The 23497-nt window shown below is 38.1% G+C and overlaps 1 protein-coding gene across 2 annotated transcripts in view; it reads right to left on the bottom strand.

Annotated features, from left to right (window-relative positions):
- The window catches only part of WARS2 (tryptophanyl tRNA synthetase 2, mitochondrial), a 97988-nt gene that overhangs the window by 25660 nt on the left and 48831 nt on the right, over nucleotides 1-23497 (bottom strand). For both annotated transcript variants that reach the window (XM_061121031.1, XM_061121032.1), the window contains exon 2: nucleotides 22569-22826. In XM_061121031.1, the coding sequence (XP_060977014.1) occupies nucleotides 22569-22826 (258 nt within the window). The remainder of the gene's footprint in view (nucleotides 1-22568; nucleotides 22827-23497) is intronic.

The following is a 23497-nucleotide window of genomic DNA, read 5'->3' as shown; positions in this document are numbered from 1 at the left end:
CAGGACATGGATTCACTCCCTGGTTTGGGAAGATCCCACATGCTGGGGAGCAAATAAGTCCGAGCACCGCAACTACTAAAGCCTGGGTACTTAGAGCCAGAGCTCTGCAACAAGAGAAGCCACTGCAGTGAGAAGCCAGCGCACTGCAATGAAGAGCAGTCCCTGCTCGCTGCAACCAGAGAAAGCCTACATGCAGCAATGAAGACCCAGCACAGCCAAAAATAAAATAAATAAATAAAAATTATTTTTAAAAAAGAGGAAAAAAAGGCAAGTCACAGAGTGGGAAGGGATGTTTGCAAAGAGAATACACTGGTATACAGAATATGTAAAGAAAGCCTACAAATTGATAAGAAAAAAGCACTATAACCTTATGAAAACCGACCAAATGTTCTAAGTGCAAATTAGTGATACCACTATACACTCACCAGAATGATTAAAGTGAAAAACCCAAAATACTACCAAGTATGGTCAGGATATTGAATAAACAGAACTCTTATACTATGCTGAAGTGAAGTGAAAGTCGCTCAGTCGTGTCGGACTCTTTGCAACCCCACGGACTGTAACCCGCCAGGCTCCTCGGTCCATGGGATTCTCCAGGCAGCATACTGGAGTGGGTTGCCATTCCCTTCTCCAAGGAATCTTCCTGACCCAGGGATAGAAGCCTGGTCTCCTGCATTGCAAGCAGATGCTTTACCATCTGAGTCACCAAGGAAGCCCTTGATACCGTGCTGTGGGAATGTAAACACTGTTCCACCACCTTTGAATGCTGACTGTATCCACTAATACTCAGCATTCATATAACACATGACCCAGGTATTCCATTTCTATGTATATACCTTAACAGAAATGTTTACATATGTTCACAAAAATACACGTGCAAGAATGTACAGTAATAGCCTCATATTGTAAGTAATCCAAATGTCCTCCTACATAGAATGCATATATTGTGGTATACTCACTCAAGGGAATACTACAGCAATGGGGAAGACTAAATTACATTTAACAACATGAATGAATCTCATAAACATAATGTTGAATGAAAGAAGCCAGATGTAAAAGAGTATGTACTAAATTATATTGAATTTAAAAACAGGTTATCTTGGGAAAGGGATGGTTAGTAAATGGAAAGGGGAATAAAGATCAACACAAATTACCCATGTAACCTGCACATGGGTGTGTTCAGCTTGTGAAAATAGGCAAAAGGCTTGTAAATCTAACTACATTTGGTCTTGAATAAAATAAAATGAAAACTTTTCTGGTGCTTAGAAAAGGTGGAGGGACTGCTGGAACAGCAGAGTAACAACCTCTGAAAATCTGCTCTTCCATAAACACTATGAGAACACAAGCAAAAACTGTCAAAGTCAACTTTTATAAAACTCTAGAAAATTAACCAAAGGCTTGCAATCATCTGAAGAATAATTCAGAAAAACATTACAGTCTCAGTAAGAACAGAGAGCCTGGTGGCATTTTAACTTGCCTGATCCCCATCAGTCTCTCCCCGTGTCTGTGAGGCCATGAAAACAGCAGCCTAGCAGCCAATGGTAGGGAAAGCAGAGGTCTGGAGCTCCTCATAAAGACCCAACCCCAGAGAATCGTCACTACTCAGCAGACAGCTGCCCATTTGGAAAATGGGGAAAAGCCCCTCATTTGCAGGGCTGGCGATTATTTGACCTGATTTAGAGTTCACTCAGTCAGAAGAGCCTTCTCCTTAGGACATGTTTCAAAAATAATCACCAGCAATGACTTAACATTACTGCTGCCTGAGGGGCTGATCCCAGGAGGAGAAAAACAAGATGCTGGCTAAAAAGTCTTATGGAGAAAAGCTGGGAAATGATATGCTTATGGAGGGCTTTGAAAAGATCTGACATGTTCCTGGGCCTCTGGCAAGGAATGCCCAGGAAAAACGTGAGAAAACCCCAATCTCTTACCTCTGGCTCATCTTGAGGCCCTGTGTAAGCCCCTCAGCAAAGGGTTGAAATATAGGATCAAAGCATTTAGACATTTCTGCTCAATCATTAGTGGGCTCAGTGGTAAAGAATCTGCCTGTCAATGCAGGAGATACAGGTTTGATTCCTAGGTTGGGAAGAGCCCCTGGAGAAGGAAATGGCAACCCACTCCATTATTCTTGCCTGGGAAGTCCCATGGATAGAGGAGGCTGGCAGACTACAGTCCACGGGGTCACAATGAGTTGGACATGACTCAACTACAACAACAACAAGCTCAATCTTTACCTGAACACTAAGCTAACCCAGCAGAGATTGTAGTGACCACAGAGGACTGTGAAGATGGACTTTACAGATTTGCTGCACAAAAGTCAAGCAGACATAGCAACAACAACGAAATGAACCCTCGGTTGTGGGTAGAGAGCAGATTTCACTAGTGAATTCCTATAAACATTGAAAAAGTTAATACCAATTCTTCACAATCTCTTCCAAAAAAATAAGAGAAGAGGGCACTCTTCCTTACTCATTCTAGGAGGCCTGTATTATACTGAAACCAAAACCAGGCAAAGGCATCATAACAAAATAAACTATAGACCGATGACATGAATATAGATGCAAAGCCCTCAACAAAACACTAGCAAATTAAATTCAGCAACATACATAAAGCATTACGCAACATAATCAAGTGTGATTTATTCCAGAAATGCAAGCTTATTTTAACACCCCAAAATCAATCAATGTACTACTATACTAATTTAGAAAATGTAGCACTGGTATAAAGATAGAACATCACTGCAGATGGTGACTGCAGCCATGAAATTAAAAGACGCTTATTCGAGTGAAGTAAGCCAGAAAGATAAAGAACATTACAGCATACTAACACATATATATGGAATTTAGAAAGATGGTAACGATAACCCTATATGCAAAACAGAAAAAGAGACACAGAAATACAGAACAGACTTTTGAACTCTGTGGGAGAAGGCGAGGGTGGGATGTTTCGAGAGGAATCGGGTGGAGAGGGAGGTGGGAGCGGGGATTGGGATGGGGAAGACGTGTAAATCCATGGCTGATTCATATCAATATATGACAAAACCCACTGAAATGTTGTGAAGTAATTAGCCTCCAACTAATTAAAAAAAAAAAAAAAAGAAAAGAAAAAAAAAAAAAGACGCTTGTTCCTTGGAAGAAAAACTATGACCAACCTAGACAGCATATTGAACAGCAGAGACATTACTTTGCCAACAAAGGTCCAGCTAGTCAAAGCTATGGTTTTTCCAGTAGTCACGTATGGATGTGAGAGTTGGACCATAAAGAAAGCTGAGCACTGAAGAACTGATGCTTTTGAACTATGGTATTGGAGAAGACTCAAGAGTCCCTTGGACAGCAAGGAGATCCAACCAGTCCATCCTAAAGGAAATCAATCCTGAATATTCATTGGAAGGACTGATGCTGAAGCTGAAACTCCAATAGTTCGGCCACCTGATGCAAAGAACTGACTAATAATTGGAAAAGACCCTGATGCTGGGAAAGATTGAGGGCAGGAGGAGAAGGGGACAACAGAGGATGAGGTGGTAGGATGGCATCACCGACTCGATGGACATAAATTAGAGTGGACTCTGGGAGTTGGCAATGGACAGGGAGGCCTGACATGCTGCAGTCCATGGAGTTGCAAAGAGTCGGACATGACTGAGAGACTGAACTGAACTGAACTGATAGATCAATGGAAAAGAAGTGAGAGCTCAGAAAGAATAGTCTCTTCAACAAATAATGCTAGGACAACTGAATATCCATAGATACATAGCTACATGCAAAAGAACCAGGCTGGACCCCTACTTCTCACCACACATAAAAATTAACTCAAGATGGATCAGGGACCTCAGTGTAACCACCAAAAGTATAAACTGCTTGGAAAAAAAAAATAGGAGTAAATTTTCCTATTTGACCTTGTGTTAATCAGTGATTTGCTAGTCCTTGACTCCAATAGCACAAATAACAAAAGAAAAAAAAAACAGATAAACTGGTCTTCATAAACATTTTAAAATGTTGTGTTTCAAAGGAACTATCAAGAAAGTAAAAGACAATTTACAAAACAGGAGAAAGTGAGTGAAGTCGCTCAGTAGTGTCTGACTCTTAGTGACCCCATGGACTGCAGCCTACCAGGCTCCTCCATCCATGGGATTTTCCAGGCAAGAATACTGGAGTGGGGTGCCATTGAAGTTACCTGTAAATCATGTCTGATAAGAAAGTTGTATCCAGACTATGTAAAAAACTCATCCTTCAACAATGAAAAGACAGATAATTCAATTTAAAATGGGCAAAGGATTTGAAAAGACACTTCTTCAAAGAAGATACACAAATGACTAACAGGCACATGAAAAACTGCTCAACATCATTAGTCATTAGGAAAATGCAAATCAAAACTACACTGAGAAAAAAACAATACATTGAGCTTCACTTTACACTCATTAGGACAGTTTAAAAAAAAAAAGACGGGCAACAAAAATGTTTGAAGAAAGAAATGAAGAATTTGGACTCCTATACCGATCTTCTTCAACTTACAGTGGGGTTACTTCCTGATAAATCCATCGAGTTGAAATATCCTAAGTTGAAAATGCATTTAATACAGCTAATATATAGAACATCATAGTTTAGTCTAGCCTACCCCAAACATGATCAGAACATTTACATTAGCTATATTTGCGTAAAATTATCTAGGACAAAATCTATTTTATAATACAATGTTGAATGTTTCATGTAATTCATTGAATATTGTACTGAAAATGAAAAACAGAATGGTTGTATAGGTATAGAATTGTAAGTGCGTCAGTTGTTTACCCCCATAATGGTGGGGCTGCCTGGAAGCTGTAGCTTGCTGCTGATGCCCAGCATCATGAGAGTTGCTAGCCCTGGGGGAGGGGGGAAATTAAATCTCAAAATTCAAAGTACCATTTCTGCTACAATATTTATTGCTTTTGTACCATTGTAAAGTTGAAAAACTGTAAGTTGAACAATCCTGTCAGGGACCCTTTGTACATTGGTGGTAGAACTCTCATACCAAGTAGTGTAGCCACTTTCAAAACACTTTTTAACAGTTCCCCAAAATGTTAAATATAGAGTTACTGTATCACCCAGCAATCTCATTCCTAGATCTACAGCAAGATAACTGAAACATACAACTATAAAAAAACTTTACAGAAATTTTCTGAGTAGCATTTTTCATCTGGAAAATATCTGGAAAAAATGCATGCATGTTCTGCTGCTAAGTTATGTCCTACTGTTTTGTGATCCCAAGACTGTAGCCTCCGAGGCTCCTCTGTCCATGGGATTTTCCAGGCAGGAATACTGGGTTGCCTTTTCCTTCTCCAGGGGATATTCCCAACCCAGGGATCAAACCCACATCTCCTGCATTGGCAGGTGGATTCTTTACCTCTGAACCACCAGGGAAGCCACCTGGAAAAGTGGAAACAACCCAAATACTGACTAATGAATTCACTGACTAATGAATGAATGAACAAAATGTGGTATATCCATACAACGGCAATTACTCAACAATAAAAACAAATGAAGTACTGATAAATATTACCAAATAGACAAACCTTGAAAACACGATGCTAAGTGAAAGAAGTCAATCACAAAATGCACTTGTATGAAATGTTCAAAACAGGCAAACTCATAGAAAACAAAGTGAATTAGAGATTGCCGCGGAAAGGGAAGAGGAGCAAAAGAAGTGACGGCTCATGGGTACTGGGTTTCATCATGGAGTGATGAAAATGTTCTAAATTTGACTGTGGTGATGGATACACAACTCTGTGAACACTAAAAGTCATTTCATTGTACACTTTAAATGAGTGAATTGTATGGTCCTTACCATGGTCTATCATGATCATCTCTTCCTACTCAACCTTATAATGTCTGGATTCTAATCCTCCTTCTCACCCTCTTTGCTCTCCCTTCTCCAGCCATGCTGACCTACTTATGTTTCCTGAATATACCAGACACACTCCCCACTTAGGGGCTTGGCACTGATTCTTCTCTGATAGCAATTCTCTTTCCCCACATACTCACCTTACTAACTCTCTCACATTAAGTCTTTGCTGTAATATTATCTTATCTTACCTTGTCTTACCCAGCCATGCTGTCTAAAATAACAACCTGTTTCCCTCAACACCACTCCCAATTCCCCTTAGCCTTTTTCTATATAACCTATCACCTTCTAATATACTTTGTTTGGTTTATTTATTATAGTCATTATTTATGTTGTGTCACTTAAATACAATTTAAGTACCATGATGGCAAAGATTTTTGTCTCTTTTCTTCATTGATATGAGTATCTGACACAGGATCTGGGACATAGTAAATATTCAATAAATATTTGTTAAATGAATGCATGAAATGAAAACATTAAAGGTTTATCAACAGGGTGATATCTAGATAAAAGGTGGCATATTTGTATAATGGCACACTAACCAAATATAAAAAATTAATATGAGATCACAAAAACATACTGCTATGTGGGAAAGGGAAATTGCAAAAAGATTCTACAATACAGCACCACTAGTATTATTTTTTTTTTAAACCACACAATTAAAACTATTGTATATTGCTCATGGGATTGCACATGAAAACAGGTGTGACAAATTGGCTAGATTGATACAGGCCAAGTCCAAGATTTCATTGCCTAGGGATAGAGAAAAGGGATGCAGGGAGGAGGGGTGAGAGGAGTGGGCAAGGAAAGAAGGAAAGGTTCCTTCAACTTTAATACAGGAAATTTAATACAGGAGATCAAGCAAATATGACAAATTGTCAACAATATTCATCCTTTGTGTTGGGAACATGAGTGTCTGTTATACTATTTCCTGTGTTTTGCTGAATTTAAATTTTTTCAAAAACATTTAATTAACAAGTACAGCAGAGCATGATACAAAAAAAAAAAAAATACAGTTGCTAGGTATTGATCAAATCCATTCAAGCAATTAGCTAATTCAATAAATCTTAGATCAACCGTCTGAGTGCCCCTTGGGATTTTACTATTTCCTACATAAATGTTATCTTCCCAGGAATCAGGTACTTTTAAATTTTGGTTTGGGCACTTGTAAGACTGTTCAGATACAAATTCCCATTTATTGTTTTCTCTCAAAAACTAGCAATTTCATGCTGAGTTATCTTTATTAGACTCTTATCATCCCCATCACAAATCTCTCCTTAACAGGGGCTTTGTTTGGGGATCTAATTTTAATTAAAAGAACTCTGATTTTAATTAAAATTAAAAGTTTATCATTGATAAACTTTCATTCACTCTCTTCAACTGGTCTGCCTCCTGTTGGTACTTCTGTTTGTCAATGAATATCTATCTGTACACATTTGGATTTTTCTATACTTTTTTCTTAGTCCAATACTTGCAAAGCTAAATAAGTAGCTATTTAAGTCTACTCCAGACTGAAAAGTCACCTCCCTCTAAGTTCTATTGCTTAATTTATACATGTGTATGTGTAAACATATGTATTTTTTTTTAATCTATAGCAGTATATTAGTCTGCTTTTTTTTAGCTTATGCTGGGTAACAACCCTAAATAAGCCACTCACAGCTATGGTTTCTTCTTCATTCACATCATGTATTAGTAGCTGTAGGCTGGCGTGTGTGTGTGTGTGTGTGTGTGTGTGTGTGTGCATGCGCGCGTGCACATGCGCTCAGTCATGGCTGACTCTTTGTGACTCTATGGACTGTAGCCCACCAGACTCTGCCTATACGATTTTCCAGGCAAGAATACTGGAGTGGGTTGCCATTTTCTCCTCCAAGGGATCTTCCCAACCCAGGGAACAAACTCGGGTCCCTTGTGTCTCCAGCTTTGGCAGGTGGACTCTTTACCATGGGTGCCACCTGGGAAGCTACTTGGGAAGTTTACTCCGCTTTATTTACCTTCTCATTCCAGGACCTAAATTGAGTGAGGAGGAAGGAAAAAGCGCAAGAGAGTTAGAACAAACATGGAATAGCTTGTAAAGATTCTGCTTGGGCATGGTGTGTATCACGCTCACTCACTTTCCATTGGCTAGAACAAGTCATGTGGACAAGCCCAACAACAGTGGAGTATGACCAGATGTTTCTCCAATCTGATGCACTGCCTGCTGGTCGCATGGCAGCAGATGAGGACATATAACCCTCATACAGTAGGGGTTAGCAAACTGCTGCTCAGAGGCCAAATCTGTGGTTTCAGATATGTTCACACTGAGATTTTTTGAAAGATCTCATAGAGAGATGTCTAGAAGATAGCTAGAAACACACAAAAAAATGTCTGAAGTTAGGAAGAATGGTCAAGGATAGAAACAAAATTTGAGAGAAAATAGCTGAAAATTATAGAAGCAGATGAAACTTCACGAGGGCAGAATATATATAATAGATCTATCTACTTACACCTACCTACTACTTCAGGACAGAATTCTGGAGATTAAAGATGAATCAGTGAAGGAAATAAATGAATTATCAGAGTAGAAGAAAAATGAAGTTACTGCCTTAACATTAGGATCAAGACAAAATCCTACAAGGAATGAGGGAATCAATATATCAGTGAGTCAGAGCAGTAAAGAAGTATAAGAAGAAAAGACTAAGGACAGGTAAATTAGAGGTCACATCGTGCTTCATTAAAAACCAACAAACACTGAGTTGTGTTCTTTATTTTGTAATATACAACAAGTAAGTACAAAATATGTCTGTAAAAGGTATCTCTCCCTACATATATTTGTTGCTGTTTTGATTGGGATAAATAATATTTAAACAAGGAAAAACATGAATTAAAAATAATTTAAAAACAAACAAAAATGATGGAAGCCTTAAATCATAAGATGATTTTCATATTCTTAAACTCTTTTATCTCTTGACTGAAATTCCCTAAAATTCTTGGCAGAAAAGATCTTGTCAGTTTAATTCAAAGCACTATCTCAGGCAAAGCTTCTTTCTTTAATACTTCCCTTGGAGTGAGGTCAACAGTTGCAACACTTGGTTTCACAGTGCTTCTTGCTGGTTTTACAAGATGTTTATGGAGCATGTTACAACAACATATCAAATAATTAGTTTACTGACTAAATTTGTGAGCAAGTTGTTTTTTAGTTACATAGTGAATAGGTGACTCGAAGCTCACATGACATTTTCATACCATATTAACTTTGCCTTTATCATTTTAAATGTCTGAAAGACAACTACATTGAACTATCTATAGTGTTCTCACACAGTTTCATGGGTTTTTCTCTTTTTTTTCTTTCGACTTATACAACATTCTAAGTGCCTACTGATTGTAAAAAGTTTTTAATATTAAATAAACTTTAGTAAGGCATAATGTACAAACAGTAAGATGGACCCATTGTAGCTGCTCAGTCTTAGGAATTTTAATAAATCCATACACATGTGTAGCCACCACACCAATCAAGATACAGGGCAGTTCAATGCCACCCGAAAGTTTCTTCATACCACTTTGCAGTTAATTCTTCATCCCTTTCTCACCCTTGCTCCTGGAAACCACTGATCTGCTTTTTGTTATTATGGGTTAGTTCTGTCTGTTCTAGAATATCAAATAATGTTAGCAGACAATATCAATTATTCTCTTGTAGGCTTCTCTCGGCATAAAGTTTCTGCTATTCCTTCGTATTGTTACATACTACTTTTCACTTTGAATAGCTTTGAATATTTGAATAGCTTTCACTTTGAATATTCTACAATCACTTATTTATTTGTTGATGGACATTTGTATTGTTTTTACTTTGGGACTACTGCGAGCAAAAACATTATGTACATTTATGTGGTGGTTTAGTCACTAAGTCATTTCTGACTCTTATGACCCCATGGACTGTAGCCTGCCAGGCTCCTCTGTCCATGGGATTCTCTAGGCAAGAATACTGGACTGAGTTGCCACTCCGTTCTCCAGGGGATCTTTCCAACCCAGGAATTGAACCTGGGTCTTCAGTATTGCAGGCAGATTCTTTGCCAACTGAGCTACAAGGGAAGCACAAGTGATTTTGTAGACAATGTTTTCATTTCTCTTGAGTAAATGCCTAGAGAATTGCTGGGTCACATGATAAGTATCTGTTTAATTTTATAAGAAACTGACTTTTTATACTCTTAATAGCAATGTATGAGCTCACATTGCTCTATATCTTTACCAAAACTTAGCCATATCAGTATTTTTCAATTTTAGTCATTCAAATGGGTAAAATGGTTTTTAAAAAAGAGTCATATATTTGGAAATTAAAACACCTGCTTCTAAATAAATCACAGATCAAATAAGAAATAACAAATTAGAAATCATTCACAAATGAGCTATGGTGAAAATACTACATATTGCAACTTTGCGGATGCTGACAAAGCAGTACTTACAAGGAAATGAATATTTACATTTATATTAGAAAATAAGAATGGCTAAAATTAATGAGGTCCACTTAATAAAAATAACAACAAACTAATATCAAAGACAACGGAAGCAAGAGAGGAAACAACAAAACTAAGGAAATAGAAAAGAAAGATATAACAGCGCGTGCATGCATGCTAAGTTGCTTCGGTCATGTCCGACTCTTTGCGACCCTATAGACGGTAGCCCTTGACTCCTTTGTCTGTGGGATTCTCCAGACAAGAATGCTGGAGTGGACTGCCATGCCCTCCTCCTGGGGATCTTCCTGACCCAGGGATCAAATCCATGTCTCTTTATCTGCTGCAATGGGAGGTGGGTTCTTTACCATTAGACCACGTGGGAAGCCCAAGATATGGTAGAGTCTCACAAAACCAAATCTGTGCTCCAGAAAGATTAACAGAGTAGCCTCTAGCAAAAGTCATCAAGGGAAAAAAGGGAAGATGGGAATCTCAAGGAAAATTCACAAAAAGTGTTGCTAATGATAAAACATCAGATTTCAAGCAAAAGTTAGAATTTTGGAAAATATGCATCCATTACATGCACTAGACATCTTCCCAATACTTAAAGACACTCCTGATATAATCTGTGCTGATAATTTCAAATGTGTTTTTTTTTTAAATAATGCAAATAAAATCTGCCAAAATGTGTATGATCTAAAGATGGTAAGATTTATTTGTAGATAATATTTAAATGGGAAAAGCAAAACTTTAAAACATTTAGAAAATAATCATAAAGAATAGCTTTATGACATTAGGCCAGAGAACAATTTCTTTAAAAGACAACCAGAAGCACAAAGCCATATAGGCAAAGGCTGAATTGTCTGCATTAAAATAAAAGACAGCATTTACAAATTTAAAAAGACAAGCCATAGACTGAAAAAAGGTAATGTAAAACAGACAAAGGTTAATATTTAGGATACGTAAAGAAATAACTTCTACAAACAATAAAAAAAAATGCAATTTTTTAAGTGGGAAAAAGGGGTGAATAAGTAATTCACAGAAGAAAACGAAAGGTTTTAAACATGAAAAAAATGCTTCACCTTACCAGTAGTCAGGGAAATGCAAATTAAAACAACAATGAGACAAGATATTCCATCTTTTATAATGGCAAAAATAATGTCTAATTATACCAAATATTGCCATAGACCAAAGGGAACTCTTCTTTTGGTGGGAACGGAAGTTGGAATGCCAGTTTGGAGAGCAATCTAGCAATATTCCTTGGAATATTTTTTCCAATAGTCAGGTACGGATGTGAGAGTTGGGCAACAAAGAAAGCTGAGCGCCAAAGAATTGATGCTTTTGAACTGTGGTATTGGAGAAGACTCTTGAGAGTTCCCTGGACTGCAAGGAGATCAAACCAGTCAATCCTAAAGGGCAATGGTCCTGAACATTCATTGGAAGGACTGATGCTAAAAGCTGAAAATCCAATACTTTGGCCACCTGATGCTAAGAACTGACTCATTGGAAAAGACCCTGATGCTGGAAAAGACTGAAGACAGGAAGAGAAGGGGATGACAGAAGATGAGATGGTTGGATGGCATCACTGACTTGATGGACAAGAGTTTGAGCAAGCTGATGGACAGGGAAGCATGGCGTGCTGCAGTCCATGGGGCCGCAAAGAGTCAGTCACTTCTGAGTGACTGAACTGAACTGAGCTAGCAATAATTCACTAACATTGATGTCATATATCCTCATGATTCCACTCTTGGGTAAATACACCTAGAAAACCTTTCAGAGGTGAACAAAAAGCATATGTAAGTATGCCCACTGTAGTATTATTCAGAGTAACAAAAAGTTAGAAAAAATCTAAATATCTTTTGCCAGGAAAATAACAATAAATTAAATAAATTGTGACAGAGCCAGACAATGGTATATCATACAGCCATCAAAATGATTAAATCTCAAACACATAATTAATGCTGCATACAAAAAATATAGATTCAGGAAGATATGTGCAGCATGAGGCTATTTATGTAAAGTTCTAAAACATACAAAATAAATAATATGGATTGTTATAGCCAAATCATATGCAATAAAAATGTAAACAGGTACATGGGAATGATGAATATTAAATTCAGTAGAGTGGTTCCCTCTGGGGAGGCTTTCAGAGGTGCACAAAAAACATACGCAAGTACGCCCATTGTAATAATATTCACAGTAACAAAAAGTTGGAAAAAAATCCAAATATCTTTAGCCAGGAAAACAACCAATAGATAAATAAATTGTGGTAGAGCCGGACAATGGGATATCATACAGCAGTCAAAATGATTAAATTTCCTGCCTGCAATGAGGGAGACCCAGGTTCAATCCCTGGGTCGGGAAGAACCCCTGGAGAAAAAATACTCCAGTATTCTTGCTAGGAGAATTCCATGGACGAAGAGCCTGGTGGGCTACAGTCCATGGTGTCACAGAGAGCCGGACATGAATGAGTGACTAACACGTTCGCACACATTTTCTGGGGAGGCAGAAAGCAGAAAGAGACTAGAGAGAGCTTAACAGTTTTGACTATACTTGTAATGTTTTATTTCTTAAAAAATAAAAACTGCATTCAGTAAGTATGCCAAAAGGTTAGCATTTTAAAAAGCAGCCATCCATACTCAAACTCTTCTCAATGCTTGAAATATTTCTTGATAACAAACTCTTGTGAAAATATTTTGTCATTGGAAATAAAGAGAGGCACTGTTACTAATTTGTTCTTCATCTTACAAATGCACTCTATCCTTAAATCAAGAAGCCTGGACTGGGGACAGTACGTGTGTGGTGAGGTAAGGTGAGAGAGAAAGTTAATATCTGTCAGGAATCATATATATACATCATATTATTTAAATATCCTTATTATAGACATTATAAAGGGGGTTCAAAGAGCTTCAGTAACTTGCCCAGTATGCCACAATGAGAAGAGATCACAGTGAGATTCAAACTGTATCTGGCTTCAGAGCCCATACTCATTGCCCTGATAGTAAAAAAGCTCTTCTTGGAGGTGTAATTAAGATATGACCTAACTCTGTGCTCCAGGATGGAAGCAACACAAATACAATAGCTTCTCATCAAACCACACATGAGTACAGATCTAGGCAAGGAAGTGATATTAGTGGAAACCTTTTAGAGAAGGAAATAACATGAGACGTTTGGGTATTTTAATAATTTTCCTAACTTCTCTTTATTATTTATTCCATGGGTCATTTAGAACCTCTGCCTCTCCCTGGAAACTCTGGAAGTAATGCCAATTTTACAAATAGATTCCTCAAGACCATTGACTTATATACAGGTTTGTTTGCTTCCTTTCTGAGTTGAACGTATACCTGTTGTCAGTGGCCTAACAACTTGAGAGTTTAACAAATATAAATACATACTTAAACATGCTTCCAAAATTATGAGGATAAATGAAAACACAAGAGATTCCCTGTCCGAGTTTAGGCTTTGGCTTTGTATCTCTAAGACAAGCACCATGGGTCAGGTACAACTTTTGTTTGTATTCACTGAGCCAAGATTCATGTAGTCAGTTCCGTTGGCCCTCATTCGGAAATTGGTTCCTTCATAGTCCCCCTTCCTGTATTACTATTATTGATTTCTGTTTCCTGGGAAACCAAACCTCGCTCTAATTAGAGAACGAGGCCATATTCTGAAGCTGCAGATTTCGTTTTTTGCCCTGGACTCTTCCCTGGACTGTTTCGGTCCCTCTGTAACAGGAGGTCTGATGGCCAAAGCTGTCCTTTTCTCTTAGCCTTGGCAGAAAGCCAGTGCCTAAAGCTATGAACTCCAGCTTTTATCTTCCATCTGCAGGGTGACTAAATCCCAAGCAAAGTAACAACTAGAGATGTGGAGACATGCACCTCAGAGACAGCTGCTGGAATCAGATTGGATACGCACTCAAGCCTGCTAGAAATGAAAGACCACTGACTTTGGCATTCGGATGGAAAGCTCTGCCAAGCACACACACAGGCAGGCGTCTTCTTTCTCCCTCTCTCACTCACACACACACACACACACACGCATGCACATAGGCACACCTTTTAGAGGAGAGGCACTGAAGAATTCCCCACATATGGCAAACATATTTTAGGGGAATCACCATGACTAGAGGCCAGTGGGAAAGAAAGAAAAAGAAAATAATGAGAAAAATCTTCAATAAGTCTCAATCGTTCCAGTCAGACTGCTGAGAAAGAATGCAAAGGACTGGAGATAAAAATAATTGATAAAATCAGCATCCCAACATAGCTAAATTCTTTCCCTATTTCAAACAATTACTAGAACTTACTCTGGTAGACAACAATGGCCCGGGGAACTGGTCTCTATATTTATCTGTAAGTACTTTGCTTAACACAGTGGATGAACAAGAAAAGAACACTTACATAATGTAAAAAAATATTTCTTTTCTAACACAATTTCAAAAATTCTTCTTTTTACTTGTAAATAATTGTGTGTGTGCAAATGCAAAAATAACCAATTTTAACTGGCACTGGCTCCCAATACTTTGTTTTTAAATTCCTATCATATTTTATGATCAACTAAATGCTTAAAAGCACTACAAAATTCCCAATATTAAAAAAAACCCTTGTTATAATTACATAACTGATCTCTAATTTATCTGTTTTATAAGTTAAGAATTGATTTATCAAGTTTTCTCAAAATAAAACATGAAAATATTCTAACTTCTGCTTTAAAGAATTCTTGATAAAATTTAATCAGATCATCTGAACACAAAATAACTTGTGATAAAAAGTGATGGAATGGAAGAAACACTGACCTGATGTTCTCAGGGACCTTATGATTGAAGGGTTTTCTAGAAACTGAGTTTAGATTTTTGCTTTGAGGGTAGGAGAGAGGTGCTGGTTTATTTTAAGTAGAAAGAGCACATGGCTACAATGTGGGGAATGGACTGTCGATTGGACAGACTGAGGCAGGAGTGAAATGGTAATTTAGTAGTCCAGGGCCTGGAGGTCAACTCTGGCTCTGTACTGCCTCTCTGCCATCAGCTCCTGAGGCAAAGGCATGGTGGGAGACAGAATAAAGTTCTCTCTCCAAGAGTACTCAACTTACAATGGAGTCACGTCTTGATAAACACACCATTAAGTTGAAAATATCCCAAGTTGAAAATACATACAGTATACACAACCTTCCCAACATCATAGCTTAACCATGCTCAGAACACTTACATCAGCCCTGGTGGTGGTGGTGGTGATTTAGCTGCTAAGTCGTGTCCAACTCTTGTGATCCCATGGACTGTAGCCCATCAGCCTCCTCTGTCCATGTGACTTACCAAGCAAGAATACTGGAGTGAATTGCCATTTCCTTCTCCAGGGGCGCTAACACAAAGCCTATACTATAATAAAGTGTTGAATATCTCATGTAATTTATTGAGCACTGTACTCAAAGTGGAAAACAGATTGGTTATGTATTGATCATTTACCCTGGTGATCTTGTGGCTGACTTGCAGCTGCCCAGTATCACAACAGAGTATCTTCTACATATTATCAGACTGGGAAAAGATCAAAATCTAAATTTCAAAGTACAGTTTCTATTGAATGTATATAGCTTTCAAACCATCATAAGTTTAACCACTGTAAGTCAGAAACTGTCTATATAACTTGCAAAAGTAGTGCCTTAGGAAGAAAATTAACGTTCATGTTTATGTCCAAAAAGGCTAATTTTATAGTGAGTAAAAGAAAAGCTGATTAACATATTAAAGGCATGAAAGAAGTGGTAGCACAAAACTCAAAGTTTTAAATGAGGAAAGATTAACTTTACAGAAATAAAATGATCAACAAATCAAAAGGCATGAAAAACAAGAGACTTAAGATCCATAATCAAATGTTATTTGTAGACCTTGGTTGGATCATCATTTCAATAAGCCAACTATAAAACACATTTTGGGAAAACCAGCATAGTTTGAACATGGACTGGGTATTAGATGATAATATGGGATTATCATTAACTTTGTTAAGTTTGATGACACTATTGTGGTTATGTAAGAAAACTTCCTGAGTTTATAGAAAGGCATGCTAAAATATTTAGGGCATGAAATGCCATGATGTAAGAAAAAAAAAAAAAAGAAATGCCATGATGTGTGATATCTGCTATAAAATACTTCAGCAAAGAAAACAACATGGGATCTTCCATGGTAGTCCAGTGATTAGGAATCTGCCTTCCAATACAGGGGATGTGGGTTCAATTCCTGGTCCAGGAACTAAGATCCCACATGCCTCAGGGCAACCATGCCTGCATGCAGCAACTAGAAGCCTCTGTAGGCCACAGTGAAGATCCAGCATAGCCAAATAAATAAATAAATAAAATTGGCAAAGATAACCATGAAGAAGTATATTAAAAAAAAAAGAAAACAAAATTGGAGAGACTAATCACAAAATGTTAATAAATGATGGGGGTAAAGTATACTATTCTCCTACTCTTCTACATATATTTCAAGTTTTCTTCATTAAATATTTTAAACAGGAAAGAGAATCTGATACAATAACCAGTCTACCCACTGAGTTGTAATAATGTTGGTGGCCTGAGTTCAAGAAGGAAATGGCCCAGACCAAGAATGTCTTGAGGACAGAAAGACATCTGAGGAAGCCTTTCAACTGTCTTTGTGTGACAAACTGTGGAATATGGGCTCATGAGTACTCTTCTCAAATTTTACCTGGCAAACTATTGAAGTTCTCCCAAGGGAGCTGAAGTCAGGGTTGGTAGGAGGGGACCTTTGAAACAGTTTATAGGCCATCAAGGAAACAGGCAGCACAAGTTGCCTCCAATCTCTGACCTAGACCTACAATCAGCTGGGGAACCAGAGAGCTCACTGTGTAACATAAAAAAACCAAAGGGAAGGTGAACTTTACTATCCCTCACTTATGAAAGAGTTCTTATAAAGCTCCCCATATCGTGGGTTACTCTTTCAATTGCTATTTTGAACAACACTATACCATGTGGAAGAAGATACCTCAATAATTGCAAATTTTTATATATTTATGAAGGTCACTGCCAAAAACTCTTTACAACAGAGAACATATTTAAAATAGAAGAGTTCCTTCTGGGGCTATGAGCTCAAAGTGCAAGTATTGGATGCAGTTGTACATAAACCTTTAATTTTAAAAGTTGCTTTAAAAAGCAGTCTGACAAGGGGCTACTTTGTGGAGATTGGACTTTTTTACCTAGAAGAATTACGGAAATAGAATATAATTTTTAAAACTGATACAACCACTATGGAGAATGGTATTGAGATTTCTTTCAAAAAACTAGGAATAAGACTACCATATGACCCAACAGTCCTACTACTGGGCATATAGCCTGAGGAAACCATAATTGAAAAGGACACATGTACCCCCATGTTCATTGCAGCACTGTTTACAATAGCTAGGACACGGAAGCAACCTAGATGTCCACTGACAGATGAATGGATAAAGAAGTTGTAGTACATATACACAATGGAATATTACTCAGTTATAAAAAAAAGAGCATATTTAAATCAGTTCTAATAAGGTGGATTAAACTAGAGCCATTATACAGAGTGAAGTAAATAAGAAAGAAAAATGAATGTCATATATCAACATGTATATATGGAATCTATATATACATATATTAACATGTATATATGATCTCTGTTCCTTTCCAAGGCAAACCATTCAATATCACGGTGATCCATCTATGCCCTGGCCAGTAATGCTGAAGAAGCTGAAGTTGAATGGTTCTATGAAGACCTACAAGACCTTCTCGAACTAACACCCCAAAAAGGTGCCCTTCGCATTACAGGGAACTGGAATGCAAAAGTAGGAAGTCAAGAAACACCTGGAGTAACAGGCAAATTTGGCCTCGGAGTACAAAATGAAGCAGGGCAAAGGCTAAAGAGTTTTGAAAAGAGAATGCACTGGTCATAGCAAACACCCTCTTCCAACAACACAAGAGAAGACTCTACACATGGGCATCACCAGATGGTCAACACCAAAATCAGACTGATTATATTCTTTGCAGCCAAAGATGGAGAAGCTCTATACAGTCAGCAAAAACAAGACTGGGAGCTGACTGTGGCTCAGATCATGAACTCCTTATGGCCAAATTCAGACTTAAATTGAAGAAAGTAGGGAAAACCACTAGACCATTCAGGTATGACCTAAATCAAATCCCTTACAATTTTATAGTGGAAGTGAGAAATAGATTTAAGGGACTAGATCTGATAGACAGAGTGCCTGAAGAACTATGGATGGAGATTTGTGACATTGTACAGGAGACAGGGAGCAAGACCATCCCCAAGAAAAAGAAATGCAAAAAAGCAAAATGGCCATCTGAGGAGGCCTTACAAATAGCTATGAAAAGAAGAGAAGCAAAAAGCAAAGAAGAAAAGGAAAGATATACCCATCTGAATGCAGAGTTCCAAAGAATAGCAAGGAGAGATAAGAAAGCCTTCCTCAGTGATCAATGCAAATAAATAAAGGAAAACAATAGAATGGGAAAGACTAGAGATCTCTTCAAGAAAATTAGAGATACCAAGGGAACATTTCATGCAAAGATGGGCACAATAAAGGACAGAAATGGTATGGACCTAACAGAAGCAGAAGATATTAAGAAGAGGTGGCAAGAATACACAGAAGAACTGTACAAAAAAGACCTTCATGACCCAGATAATCACAATGGTGTGATCACTCACCTAGAGCCAGACATCCTGGAATGTGAAGTCAAGTAGGCCTTACTTGCATCACTATGAACAAAGCTAGTGGAGGTGATAGAATTCAGTTGAGCTATTTCAAATCCTAAAAGATGATGCTGTGAAAGTGCTGTACTCAATATGCCAGCAAATTTGGAAAACTCCGCAGCGGCCACAGAACTGGAAAAGGTCAGTTTTCACTCCAATCCCAAAGAGAGGCAATGCCAAAGAATGCTCAAACTACTGCACAGTTGCACTCATCTCACACGCTAGTAAAGTCACGCTCAAAATTCTCCAAGCCAGGCTTCAACAATACATGAACTATGAAATTCCAGATGTTCAAGCTGGTTTTAGAAAAGGCAGAGGAACCAGAGATCAAATTGCCAACATCTGCTGGATCAACGAAAAAGCAAGAGAGTTCCAGAAAAACATCTATTTCTGCCTTACTAACTACGCCAAAGCCTTTGACTGTGCAGATCACAACAAACTGTGGAAAATTCTGAAAGAGATGGGAATACCAGACCACTTGACCTGCCTCCTGAGAAATCTGTATGCAGGTCAGGAAGCAACAGTTAGATCCAGACATGGAACAACATACTGGTTCCAAATCGGAAAAGGAGTACGTCAAGTCTGTATATTGTCACCCTGCTTGTTTAACTTGTATGCAGAGTACATCATGAGAAACGCTGGGCTGGATGAAGCACAAGCTCAAATCAAGATTGCTGGGAGAAGTATCAATAACCTCAGATATGCAGATGACACCACCCTTATGGCAGAAAGTAAAGAAGAACCAAGGAGCCTCTTGATGAAAGTGAAAGAGGAGAGTGAAAAAGCTGGCTTAAAGCTCAACATTCAGAAAACAAACATCATGGCATCCAGTCCCATCTTCATGGCAAACAGATGGAGAAACAGTGGAAACAGTGACAGACTTTACTTTTTTGGGCTCCAAAATCACTGCAGATGGTGACTGCAGCTGTGAAATTAAAAGATACTCCTTGGGAGAAAAGTTATGACCAACCTAGATAGCATATTAAAAAGCAGAGACATTACTTTGCCAACAAAGGTCCGTCTGGTCAAGGCTATGGTTTTTCCAGTGATCATGTATGGATGTGAGAGTTGGACTGTGAAGAAAGCTGAGCGCCAAAAAATTGATGCTTTTGAACTGTGGTGTTGGAGAAGACTCTTGAGAGTCCCTTGGACGGCAAGGAGATCCAACCAGTCCATCGTAAAGGAGATCAGTTCTGGGTGTTCATTGGAAGGACTGATGCTGAAGCTGAAACTCCAATACTTTGGCCACCTGATGCGAAGAGCTGACTCACTTGAAAAGACCCTGATGCTGGGAAAGATTGAAGGCAGGAGGAGAAGGGGACAAACAGAGGATGAGATGGTTGGATGGCATCACCGACTCAATGGACATGAGTTTGAATAAACTCTAGGAGTTGGTGATGGACAGGGAGGCCTGGTGTGCTGCAGTACATGGGGTCACAAAAAAGTCAGATATGACTGAGCGACTGAACTGAACTGATGGAATCTAGAAAGACAGTACTGATGATCCTACTTGCAGGGCAGCAAAGGAGACTCAGACTTAAAGAACAGCCTTTTGGCACAGTCGGGAAGGACAGGGTGGGATGATTTGAGAGAGTAGCATTGAAACATACACAACACCATATACAAAATAAATAGCCAGTAGGAATTTGCTATATGACACAGGGAACCCAAAGCCAGTGCTTTGCAACAACCTAGAGGGGTGGGATGGGAGGGAGGTGAGAAGGAGGTTCAAGAGGGAGGGGACATCAGTATACCTATGACCTATTCATGCTGATTCATAGCAGAAACCATCACAGTATTATAAAGTAATTATCTTCTAATAAAAATAAATTCTTTAATAAAAGAGTATCATACAAGGATCAAAAGAGCTTATATCAAAAGCAGCTAAGATGGAGTGAAGATGGTATGCCTTGGAAAATGCATTAGGTGACTCAAAAACTGGCTCTGATAATTATTAGACTGGCTCTGATAATTATAATGTGAGAGAGGGGTGTGAAGGGCTTGGACAGACATTGTTTCATGAAATATGAGAGGCATCATCTTTTCAGAGAAAAGGTAGGAATGCTTCTGAGGTAGCTCAACCAAGAGGGTGAGATATCTAAGGACAGCTAGTATGAAGAAGGTAAGTCCTATGGAACAAGGACCCAGAGGGTAAGGATGATGGACAACCAATACCTCCAAGTATTGGAATAGCAGTCATGTGGAATACAGAGTTTATTTATTATGTATTTTCAGAGAGAAGTTAAATGAGTGGCTGAAAATTACAGGAAGGCAGATGTTTGCTCAGCATAAGCAAGTTCTTGATAACAATTAGATCTGTCCAAGATTCAATCTGAAAAGTCATACATAAAGAAGGCCTTCCTGACCAACTGTGAAAAAGGAAATTGAGGTAAATTGCCTTTAAAAGTCATGTTAAGGCTGATTCACGTCAATGTATGACAAAAACCACTACAATATTGTAAAGTAATTAGCCTCCAACTAATAAAAATAAATGAAAAAAAATAATAATAAAGGGATGAAAAAAAAAGTCACGTTAATGATTAGATTCTATTATTCCTTCAGATTATCTCTAAGCTGGCAACAAGTTTAAGTTGATAACTGCATTTATTTTTTTGAAGATATTCTTCTCATTCATTACATATTTTTAAATGGTTTCTGTGTGTGAATCATTATATTAAGTTCTGTGGGTGATTAAATATGCCTAAAAATGAGTGTCAGAAGTTTATGATCAAGAAAGGAGTTGTACACATGTGTAACACGTACCACATTTGCATACATGTTAAATTATGCCAAAACATGTATAACATACTATTCCTTGGCTGGGGCTTGTCATCAGGTTAAAGAAAACATGTAATGTAAAGCATGATTCAGTTAAAACTCTCATCTTCTTTGCTAGGGAGTCTCTTAAGTGCTCTGTCTCTAGGCCAGGTTATCTGCCTGTCCAAGAGCAAACTGATTCATCCATAGTAAAGATATGAGTCAAATATTCTGGCTGTGTTCTGAGGCCTTTCTTGGCTTGGACTCAAGACACTGGACATCGTCTTCCAATTTCCCAGCTAGCTCTTTCAAATCTTCTCAAAAGTTATTATACAAAGAATGAACAATAGGAATCATCCAGTAGACCTTCCAAATGCAATACCCAGCAAAGCAACATTGTAGTTACGTAAAAACATCAGTTGCTAAATTCTATCCCTCATCACCAGGAAACTAGTCAACAGCATGAATTCATCAGTTTGAATGCAAGCCAATATAGAAAAACAATTCTTGAGTTAGAAGTAATAATAGGATACAATTTTTTCCTATATGAAGCACTATAAACTTACCAAGTGCAGCTGAGGAAAAAGCTGAAAATATTATTGCATTATAATAATACTCAATGACATGAACACAAGGAAAAATGAAAATGAAGCAGTTACATTTGATGAAGTCACCTTTGAACGCTCAAAAAAAAAAAAAAAATCACAAACAGGAACTGTATAAACCACTGAATTTTTTCCTCAAATAATCTGAAAATAAAAGTTTTCTCAGTTCTAATCTGAGAAGCTGACCTGAGATTGCTGGAAAAGGATGCTCTTCTCTGGGTTTATGCCACAAGCGAGGAGAGCAGCAGTCATGTCCAAGATGCTCTGCCGGAGGATGACTGGGTCTTGGGGGACAGTGATGGAATGTAGGTCAACAATACTATACATCACGGAGTCATGCTCATCCTGTAACCTCACCCAGCTCTCAATGGCTCCCAGATAGTTGCCGAGGTGGGGGATTCCTGTAGGCTGAATGCCCGAGAATATTCGCTTCACAGCATCTTTCTGAAACAAAGGAGAACAAACAAAATTGCTTTTGAAGCAGAATCCATGAATCTGATGCCCATGTTACCACAGCTATGATGGCTACTCCTTTTTTTTTTTTTAAATAAAATCTGACAGTCATCATCCTTATGCATTTATTTTGTTCCAACTTGGTGCAAAGCACTATGTTTGGTGCTATTAGGGGACAGAAGATAATAATATATATATATTTTCTTTTTGCACTCAAAACCTTACAAATGCAAAGGCACGTAAGAAAAGGTCTGTATCTCCAATCTAATTGGAGAGAGAAGATATGCTTATGAAAATAAAAGGAACAATACAACATGACGACACAGTCATAACCAGTTTGGAAAGATAAATAGTGGGGTACAGACAGGAATTCCCAAGAGCAAAAGATGACTGTGGTTCTGGTGGTCATTACAAAGACTTCAGACATAGAAGTGAAATTTCACTGGAGGTTAAAGGGGCTCCAAGGGTTTGTTATGACATGATTCACTCATTGTGCAGGTAAGGCAATGAAGGCCATAGCATTAGGGCTAAAGGTTACTGCTACTTAATTCAGTTTTCTTGCTGATATAATTTAATGTGCAGAATCTTGGGTTACCCACTTAGATAGCATATTAAAAAGCAGAGACATTACTTTGCCAACAAAGGTCCATCTGGTCAAGGCT

Source organism: Dama dama, chromosome 20 (genome assembly GCF_033118175.1).
Source record: "Dama dama isolate Ldn47 chromosome 20, ASM3311817v1, whole genome shotgun sequence".
In the NCBI taxonomy this organism is placed as follows: Eukaryota; Metazoa; Chordata; class Mammalia; order Artiodactyla; family Cervidae; genus Dama; species Dama dama.
The sequence above is the reverse complement of the archived record's forward strand: the minus strand, read 5'-3'. Positions and strand labels throughout refer to the sequence as shown.